General features: G+C 41.3%; 1 protein-coding gene across 1 annotated transcript; it reads left to right on the top strand.

Moving 5' to 3' along the window:
- The first annotated feature begins 5698 nt into the window (after positions 1-5698).
- marcksl1b (MARCKS-like 1b) lies at positions 5699-7987 on the top strand. The gene is made up of 2 exons (XM_083900053.1): positions 5699-5982; positions 7059-7987. The coding sequence occupies exons 1-2, from the start codon at positions 5860-5862 to the stop codon at positions 7692-7694; spliced, it is 759 nt and encodes a 252-aa protein (XP_083756179.1). The 5' UTR covers positions 5699-5859; the 3' UTR covers positions 7695-7987.
- Positions 7988-11088: the final 3101 nt, after the last annotated feature.

Here is an 11088-nt window from a genome sequence, read left to right on the forward strand (position 1 = left end):
TGCATCTAAACGCCGTGGCCACCGTCCGTCCCTTCCTTCCTTCCTTCCTTCCCATCTAAGGCCTCAGTTGTTTCAGGCCGATCAGAAACAACTCCTCCTTTTTTCTGCATTCCAACCTTCGCCACGTCTATATGAACCCCCGTCACAGCTGATGTCCTCTCTGCACATGTATGAAGCATTGTGCCATGACAATGCTTCCCTTATATGCACATAACACACAGTGGAACAAACACATGTGCAAACGCACACATAACACAGAGGAAAGTGTCAAGTGGGGCGACGAGCCGGTGCCTTGTCACCGCCTTCACCGACGCCGTCATTGCCTCCGCGATGGGACATCGTTGGGGTTTTAAATGAAAGAAAACAGCACTTGACGACGTGGTTCCATCCACACACAAAAAAAAACGACGTCAAACCACGATGGCGTCGTCTCGTTCGCCGCCTCCTCCTCCTCTCCCCACTGAGTTACTGAGTTACTGAGTTACCTCGGGGGGCCCGGGCTGAAGAAACCCATTGACAGGAGAAGATGGCTTAAGGAGTCAAGAGGGCCTGCGTGCCAGGCATTCCACAGCACACAGTGGACACATTATTATGACATTTACAAGGCCGGCGAGATACTGTAGATACAGTGTGATACATGTGTGTGTGAGTGAGAAAGGTTGTCCACCAAACTGTGAGAAGAAGATAAAAGAAAAGCCTCTGTTGCATTCAAGTACATTCAAGATTGAGCGACAGGAGAGTTTATCTCCTGGGTTTTTCTTTTTGACTCCTCATAATAATAATAATAATAATAATCCTGTTTAGATTAAGACTACTTCTTCTTCAGACGTGGGATTTACTGACTTTTATGTCCTGTCCACTTTTTTAATCGGCTATTCATCAGGACAATAATCACAACATCTTATATTACATTTTAATTCTCTGCGCTTCCTTATGGATATCTTAGATATCTCCACTGGCAACACACACCTTTTTAGGCTCGTTTCATGACGGTTGGTACGTTTTCATGCATGTTAGCTCGTTGGCTGCCAACAGGGCCGGCCCAAGCCTTCATGGGGCCCTAAGCAACAGTTAGATTTTGGGGCCCTTTATTAAAGCTAATAATAATAAAGCAGTGATTGTGTCGCTTGCATCATCCCAAAGTCAGCCTGGCATGTTATCACCCTTAAAGGGACAGTTCTGAATTTTGGACATCGATTCGCCGATGAATCGAGACAATAATCGCCAGATTAATGTTCTTCTAGTTGCCGAGTTCGCTGGTGCTATGGCTAGCGCAAGTCAATGGTACACGTTAGCATGGCATTAGAAACACTCATACCGACTCCACAGTGCACCCGAGGCAAATCAATTGTAACGGCAGACTATCGATGTACATATCTCCAGACGTCTCCATCACACCGGCTGAGTTGGAAAATAGGTCTTACGTCCACAATTCCGAACTATCCCTTTAAGTACGCAACATCCGTTTCCCGGGTCAACTCGCTCTCGTTGGTTATACTGCGGACGCTGATCCGTCCGATAGCGGTAAAATCAAAAACGCGGCTATTAAACTCCCTCGCACTACTACAGGATTATTTGGCCAGATAATCAGCCTAAAATCGGGTTGTTGGAAGGACCGGATCGGGGCCCGAAATCACACATTAAAGTGGATTTATTCAACTTTTATTAAAGTGTCAGTGGTTTTATATTGAGACGTTTCACAGTTACAAAGATGTAAGGTTTATCACGTCGTCTGTATTCACCACAGTGGACGAATGTTTGCGTGGACCGTCAAAATGCACGTATCCACCGTCTTTAAAGCATTAGAAACGCGTTTTTAAAAAGTTATTCGATGTGGTTCAGGGTCTAACTCGTCATTGCTTTACTCTTAATTTACAAGATAAACTCACACAAACAAACACATGCGCACGTCTTTACATGTGAACTTGTAGGGCGTCTTGCGTGGAGACGAGCTGCAGACACGCATTCCACAAGTTTTCCCCGAGTCTCGCAAAATCAATTAGGGGCTGATTGGCTGCAGTGAAGATCAATTTGTGACATGGAACACTGAAGTCTTCTCCTATAGCGTAACTGAAATTTATAGCTTTAACAGCTGATGTGGTGTGGAATGTGTGTGTGTGTGTGTGTGTGTGTGTGAGGGAGAGGATCAGGTGGAATGTGCGTGATCATCATCACACTAACATATTTTGCTCCTGGTATGTTGTTGACGAGCGGAAGTGAACAACAAACTCAGTCATGGAGCCATGAGGAGACAGCATGACGTGCGATAAGCGCCATTAGTGATCTGGTTTACCAACAAAAGAAGGAAAAGAAAGTATCCACAGAGAACAATGTAAAGCCTGTAAATTCCTCATTGTTGGCCGTGAGCAGCTGAAACGATGAGGCAAAATCAGTGTTTCCTTCTCAACTTTACGTACAAACTCCTCTCATCAAAATTAGATTTCACTTATTTCCAATCGCTGCCGCGCAAACCGCAGAATAAACACACCGAGGTGTTTTTCCACGACTGTTTCTAAAGGCTTAAATCATCACACACTGCCTTCTTATTAGAGCTGAAACAATTCCAGGGTCTCTGCAGTTTTCAACAAGTCAAATGTAAGACTTTTTAAGACTTTTTTTGAAGACCATAATGAATATAATTTAAGACCCATTTCAAATCCGTACTGGCAAAAAAAGCACAAAAGACATCAAGGAAAATTGGAGCTATAAATCATTGAACTTGCAATTCAGCTTAGTTGTGGCCTTTCGTTAACTTTTCTCCGCTGCTACGCTAAGCTGTAGCACACCACGGCGCGCGCACAGCACGCTAGCTAGTGGCGCTCGATAAATTCTCACCGGGCAGCACAGGTGACCTACTTTAGTTCCGTGTTGTAGTTATTGTTGTTATCGCAATCTTAAAAATAAAAAACAACGTGAGACTGAAGTTTATGCATGGTTTAAATAAATGTAACGCTTTTTTAGACCTTTCAAAATTGTATTTAAGACCTTTTATGAAATTGTATATATATGCAAATTAGCGTAGTAAACGTAACGAACGTGCTAACCAACGTCACATGTTGACGATTCTACCGATGGAGAGTGCTACTGTTTTCATTCAGGAAAAATGCCGGCGGAACATCGGTTTGTTTTTCTCCTCGCTAACGCTAAATCTGACAAGTCCAGGGTATTCGTATTCAAGTGAACGCTGTTGCACACATCCAAAACACTGACGAAACTACCCAGACGTAGCAGAGCTAGCTAGCGGCTGGTGCTTCGAGAGCGTTTGCCCGTCATGCAGCTCTGGTAGCCGCTCGCTAGCTAGTTAGCTAGCTGCTTTCATAAATCGTCGACTATTTTCTGACATTAGTGTTCAAAGCTCAACGGTCCTGTGGACGTGTATCAAACCAACATATTCAAACACAATTCGACATTGTAACGTGCTTATTTGCGAAAATATATTACAACGAAAATGTTCCTCGGCAGACGTGGCCGCCATCTTTGTTGAAAAATATCAGCCGGATCGCTGAATCCGCAAAGCGTCATGGGTAATTTTGTCTTCCACTTCTTTTTAAGCCCGCATCAGAGCTCACTACGTTTTGAGGGTTGATTATAAGGGGAAAATCGCAGAAAATAATCGTCAGATTGATCGATTACGAAAAATAACTCGTTAGCTGCAGAAAAATCACACCTGACTAATACGACAATCTGCTTCTGGCAAACATCTGTTACACAACAACAACTGCTGCTGCTGTTGTTTTTTTGTCAAACATTTCGAAACTTAAGCCCGACTTAAAAGTGAAACCGTGGAGTGAATCACTTCATGTCACAACCTTTAGTGAGAGGAAACCAGAAGTGAAAGGATTCTTTTATTGCTTGTTCTTTTTTTTTATCCGTTTGCTCTGCCGCTGTGATTCATCATTTATAGATAATGATTCTTTAAAAGAACAAAAGCGATTTGAAATTGTTTCGATTGCCTCTGATGTCACCAAAACATTCCAGGAAACAAATCAGCAGAGCGAGAAAATGATTCCTGGATCGACTGATAATGAAAGTCAGAGAGAGAGAGTCAACTAACAACTGACCTGCTCAGTTTCCTTCTCTTCTTTGGGCCATAAAACAGCTCCCTGTAAAAAGAAATGGAATCAAAATCAATGATCTGCTTTTTGAGATGTGGGCAAAAACATAAAAAACGCAAACTTGGCAGCGGTAACAACCTGTGTCATGATAGATACATTTACTACAGTCAATACTTGTGTTGGGAAATAAGCTTTTTAACCTTAAAACCTCACTAATGTCACTGGTTAAGTTCACGTTGAGAGATAAAAACGTGAACTTACGCATCTGTTACGCCAGGTTGATCAAAAACATGAGCTAAAGTACGAGTTAAACACAGAACAATGAACAATGAACTATACTGCACATGGAACAAAGTCAATATTTAGTGAGTATAGATTTAGAGCTGGGCAATCGTTCAATTACAACATTTCTCCTGATATAGAGTTCTCAAATATTAGATTCAGTATAGGTTCAATAAATATCAATATACTGGATATATACTGGATATATGGAAGTGTAACAAGTGTAGATAGATAGATAGATAGATAGATAGATAGATAGATAGATAGATAGATAGATAGATAGATAGATAGATAGATAGATAGATAGATAGATATCATAACAGCTAGCAAGATACATAGCTAGATAGCTTGCTAGATATATAACTAGCTATCAAAATAGCTAGTTAGTAAGGTAGATAGATATCAAAACAGCTAGCAAGATACATAGCTAGATAGCTTGCTAGATATACGACTAGCTAGCAAAATAGCTAGTTTGTAAGATAGATAGATAGCTACTTAGTAAGCTAGATAGATATCAAAACAGCTAGCAAGATAGATAGCTAGATAAATAAATAACTAGCTATCAAAATAGCTAGTTTGTAAGATAGATAGATAGCTACTTAGTAAGCTAGATAGATATCAAAACAGCTAGCAAGATACATAGCTAGATAGCTTGCTAGATATACAAATAGCTAGCGAAATAGCTAGTTAGTAAGATAGATAGATAGATAGATAGATAGATAGATAGATAGATAGATAGATAGATAGATAGATAGATAGATAGATAGATAGATACTTGCATATTTACAGTATTTTATATACTATATGTTTCCATACCCTATATTCTATATACAATACTAGACTAAACTATACTCTATATGTTTCTGTCCTGGATTAAACTGCTGTTATTTATCCTTATACTTACTTAATTTACAATGTGTATTTTGCATATTATTTTAAACTGTTTTAACTCACCTGTGAGACTATTGTCCTGGCACAATGCGTGTTTAAATTAAGTTAGTTAAATGTCTTGTCTTGATTTTATCACAATAATTATGGACATTTAGTGATGTGATAACATATGACACAGTAACACTTGTACGGCTGTAAAACACTGACATTTTCCTTTGAGCTGAATTGATTTCACTCAGGGGGGGGCGGGGCCAATTAGGAAGTCGGAGTCGATTGGCCAGCGCTGGCTGGACGTGCCCTTAGGCGCGACGCTGATTGGCCAGACTCGCGCAGAGTCCCGCCCATGGGCGGGGCCTGGGACTCGGCTGTGTGTTGAAGCGTTGCGTTCAACCAGTGTCGAGGTTTAGAGGCTCTCCGTCTGCCAGAGTGAGCGCAGGAGCCAACGACGGGACTATATCTACAGACTCTTTACCGCTGGATACGTAACTTGGTCTGGGATTGACTTTTCTTTTTTTTTTTTTTGAAAAAGAAAGAAAAAAAAAATCCGAATAATCGCTCTCTCTCTTTTTTTGAAAAGTTTTTCTGCCTTTTTTTGCTTTTTAAATTGGAAAACACAAACTCACCGAAGACAATGGGATCCCAGGCATCCAAAGGAGGAGAGGTGGCCACGGAGGGGAACGCTGCTGCCGCTGCAGCCGCTGCTCCTGGAGAAGGAGACGCTGGTGATGCTGCAGCTGTCAAAACCAACGGACAGGTGATTATTATTAGTGTTAATATTATTATTATTATTATGACCTAAAAAAAAATGTGCATTCATTTAAAAAAAAAAGAAAAGAAAACGTAGATGGTGAATTCATGCAACTTGGAATTGTGACATGGACACGGTCAGGTGGGGCTTTCTGGAGCATCACTGTCTGCAGCTCATGACCAAAAAAAAACACCGAAATTGATTATTATTTTTAATTTTTTTTTCATTCGGTTTTGTTTGTTTAAATTCAAAATAAACACATTTTTGAAATAAAATCAAAAAATCAACAAAAAAAATCCGCACAACGCGTGTGATAGTGCCAGGCAGGAAGGGGAGATTTTTGGGGGGGAGGGGAGGTGATGAGGAGGAGAGGAGGAGGCATCATGAGCGCACGTAGACACTCGACTACTCCTCCCTTCTTTAAAACACAAGCCCGACTGTCACAGTCTGGATTCAGATAATAAATATACAGCAGGGAATTCCCTAAATTTGGATTATATCGTTTTTTTATTGTTATTATTGGGTTTTTTTATAGTCTGCTGTTTATTCTTGGGATCATTATTGGATCATTATGAATGTAAATGACCGCCTCCACACACACACACACACACACACACACACACACACATTCACTCGCACCTCGTTATTTAACACTATTTTCATTTCACTCCGATAGTTTCTTTGGATTTTTCTTTAAAATAACAGCAAAATGAAGCGGTTTTCTTTCTTTTTTTCTCCCTTTCATTCTTTCATTCATCGATGAGCTCCAGCCGTCTCTTTGTTGAGCCGCTGTCTGTCTGGGTGCCCACAGCGATCTGTGAGGCACTACCGCCGCCTATCGCCCGATTAGAGTACTGCAAGGCGTCGCCTCCCCGAGCGAGGAGACACGGTGGTTTAATGTGATGAGCTTTGACGACGATGCTCTGCAAAGAATAAGAGATATCACACGATTTAAAAATAATAATAATTAAAAAAAAAAAAAATAGATCTTTGTGTTTTTGCTGCATGTGAATTATTATTCTGGATTATCTTGTGACACCTTTTTTCTTTCATCCCCCCCTCTTCCCCTCCTCCCCCCTCAGGAGAATGGACATGTGAAAACCAACGGCGACGTCTCCACAAAGCCCGACGGAGACGCCGCCGCCACCAACGGCTCCGCCGAGGCGACCAAGGAGCCCGAGGCGGTGGCGGCGGGCGACGCCATCGAGCCGGCGCCCGCCGCGGACGGCGAGGCGGCCAAACCCGAGGGCGAGGCCGTCGCCAAGGAGACCCCCAAGAAGAAGAAGAAGAAGTTCTCCCTGAAGAAGTCGTTCAACTTCAAGCTGAACCTGAAGAAGAGCAAGAAGAGCGACGCCGTCAAGGAGGAGGCTGCTGCGGCGGCGGCGGACGGCGCCACCGCTGCTGATGCTGCTGGTGCTGATGCTGATGCGGCGGCGGCGGCGTCCGAGGAGAAGCCAGCCGAGAACGGAGCCACCACTCCAGCAGAGGAGAAGAAGGAGGAGGTGAAGGAGGAGGCCCCTGCTGCTGCTGCTGCTGCTGCTGCTGCTGCTGCTGCTGCTGCTGCTGCTCCGGCTGAGACCCCCAAGGCAGAGGAGGCCCCGGCGAAAGAGGAGGCCCCCAAGGAGGAGGCCAAGGAGGCCGCCGCTCCGGCCGCCGAGGCCACGAAACCGACAGAGGAGAGCAGCTCGACCCCTGCTCCGTCTGAAAAGAAGGAGTGATTTTTATCCGCGAGCTCGCAAATGAACTGGGTTGAACTGTTTTGCAAGAAAGAAAGAAAGAAAGAAAGAAAGAGAGAACGAGAGAGCGAGAGAGAGAGAGAGAAAATTCAAAGTATATATATATATTTATATATATGTGTGTATATGTATACATATGTATATGGATATATGTATATGTAAATATATACACATGTATGTGAGAGACTCCTTTCGACGTGCCACTTTTTTCGTCATGACAACAAGAGGACAGACGAGATTCACCGGATCACTTCCCTGGTCAACTGCTTGACATCTGGACCTGGACTGAGTTTTGAGGCTGTGTGTGTGTGTGTGTGTGTGTGTGTGTGTGTGTGTGTGTGTGTGTGTGTGGGGGAGAGGGGGGGGTGTGGGGGGGGGGGTTTGGTCACTATGTGGATTTTGTAGTGGCTAGAGCACAAGCTATTTGACACCATGAAGTATAGATGGATGAAGAAGGAAGGAAGGAAGAATCTTTTCCCTGAAGCGAGACCAGATGCTGGGACACCACCACCACCACCACCACCACCACCACCTGAAGTGACTGTTAAATGATATAAACAACAACAACAACAACAACAAAAAAAATGAAATCAGAAAAAAACATTAAAGAGACTCGCCAACTTTTTACATTCCTATATTTTAACCCAAATTTGAAGTATTTTGTGGTGTATTATAGAGAACCATCTTAAAGATTCAGAGAAGCTATGTCTTTGTTTGTTTAAAGAACAAAAATAATAATAATTACAAAAATAAAAAAATATATATAAAAAAAAAAAAATAGACCATTTTGATTTTTACCTTACTATGAAAAAAAAAAGAAGAAGAAGAAGAACACTTAAGCTTGCTATGTTCACTGTTGCGGTTTGATATGAAGCAGAGTTGTTTATCTGTCGTATGTGAGCCTGATTCTGCTTTGTCTTTGTAAATACATTGGACTGATTTCTGTTCTTTATTTTGCTAATGTTGACAGATGTTACTGGTTTTATTGTAAAGTTGATAATGGTAAATAAATGTTGGTTACCTGCCGTACGTGTCTTTCACAGTCATTTTCACAGCCACGCATGAGTCTCGCAGATGCACAGCAAGGCTTATTTAGAACGACTGAAAAAGTACTTTTGTCTGCTCAAGTAACGACACTATCTGGTTGAAAGCTATATTATCTTACTTTTGGGAAACAGATTTAACAAATTCTCCCTTGTAGAAGTAACAGTTGTAATCATAAGCCGTGAAATACTCCCCCCTGGTGTTTGTCTGAAGGTATTTCATGCAATGTAACTAGCATTTCTAGGGTCAGATGTCTCATAGTGCTTATAGCTTCAAATAGGCCAAACTTTAACATCAATTCAGCTTTATTCTACTCTTTCAAGCTACACACAAACCACAGAAAGGTCAATCCCCCAAAGGCTTTCAAAATAAAAGCCCTGAATTCTTACCGACACACGTTAAGGTGGAATTATTATACGTAATTTTCCCCTTGCACGTCTCAGATTTCATAATCTGCGATCGTCGATGAAATCAAAAACACCCACACACGGATTAGCGGAACACACAATGCCAATTAGCGCTGGCCCTCCATTACCTCTATTGGTTTTGAGCTAATCACCGTTACCCTGCCTTTCTTCTTCTTCATGTATACAGTATTCATCTCATTTGGAGTCAATCTGCCTCCGAGCACTAAGGGAGCTGACCTAGTTCACATGGTGATATGATGAGCTGAGATCTGAGCCACACTTTGCACTCAACCTCCAAACATTTCTGAATTATTTAAACCGAGCGCGCGCACAGTCGCAGATTTGCTATTCGCTAACCCGTCAATTTGAAGTATTCCCGTTGAGAGTCAATTCAATTGCAGCAAAAGAGCATCTCCGTTGTGTATATGTCTCCTATATATATATAGAAAGTAAGACTCCGCTCTACGATAAGTGATCTGCATCACCGTGGCCGTTGCTCAGCACAATGACAAAGATTCAACGACGACTCGACGATCTCAAGAGATGCTGCATTTTTCATTTAGCGGCGACAACGGTCTGCAGAGATTCAGGAGTCTCACGCAAACACGAGTGAGCCTACACTGCCATCTGGTGGCCTCAGATGCACTGCAACAGAGCTGCAACCACTTACTGTCTGGTTTTCTAGTCTGTAGTCTGCTACTACTTTTTATATTATCGGGAACGACTGCATCAATTAATTCTGTGTGCATGTTCAAAGGCTGAAAGAAAACCATACAGGAGCGAAAATGGCATTCGTTTTCTGAATGTTGAAGTCACACCTGAACAATTGATGCAGTACTAAAGGCATACTGCAAATATTATGCAGTCACGTATGTAAATCTAGCTTTTTGAACCATTGATAAATGCATTAGAAAACACTAGAATTAAATATTTATGTAGGGAATGGAGAGCAAACTGACTGATTGTATTAAATATTAGGGATGTGAATCTTTGGCTGGCTCACCATTCGATTCAAACGATTCTCGATTCTTGATTCAAAAATTGAATACAATGCATAGTGTGTTAAAGGTGCATTATGTAATAAATCTAAAGCAACTGGCCGTAAAATCTTCCTAATATGTCACAGAGACTCAGGAATAATGTTCATATAACAAACTGAACTCACCAACAACAACAGTACAGACAAAATATTTTCATTATTAAAAAAAATATTTTGCAGACTGCAAATCATGTTTTGTCATGTGGCGCCACCTACCGCCGTCTACCAATCATTGCAGTCAGTAGAGTCTCCGCTGCTGAGCAACCGCAAGTTGCCAGTTACGTCAGAAAACGAAACCTAAAAGACCTCGGTGTTTTGAATTTGAATGTAGTAACCGTTTTTGGCCACATTCTTACATATGGCGCCTTTAAGGCAAATTATGGCATCAAAACAATACAGTTTGTATGAGATAATGTGATAATGTGATCACACAAAGGCAAACTTAAGGCAAAAGTTAACATTTATTCATTCAAAATAAAATAAAAACTTACTTACTGTACAAAAAAATAACTTGCATAAATAAAAGCTCAGACTAGCTGCCTTTTTCTCCCAGAAGTTACAAAAAAAACTCTACACAAATAACACAAACTGGTGTTTTTTTCAAAAATAGAAACTTTAAAAAAAAATAAAAATCGATTTTTGAAGTTTATGAATCAATTCAGAATCATGGATTATTAGAATCGCGATTCATATGTGAATCGATTTTTTCGATAAAATAATTGGTCACGTAACAGAGATCTTGTTACAAGGAGGTTGGATTTTATGTGATAATAATGATCCCAAGAGTAAACAGCAGATTAAAAAAAATACACCAACAATAATAACAATAATAAAAAAACAAAAGATATAATCCAAATTTAGGGAATTCCCTAAATTCCCCTGAATA

Source organism: Microchirus variegatus, assembly GCF_963457635.1.
Source record: "Microchirus variegatus genome assembly, chromosome: 13".
Taxonomy (NCBI): Eukaryota; Metazoa; Chordata; class Actinopteri; order Pleuronectiformes; family Soleidae; genus Microchirus; species Microchirus variegatus.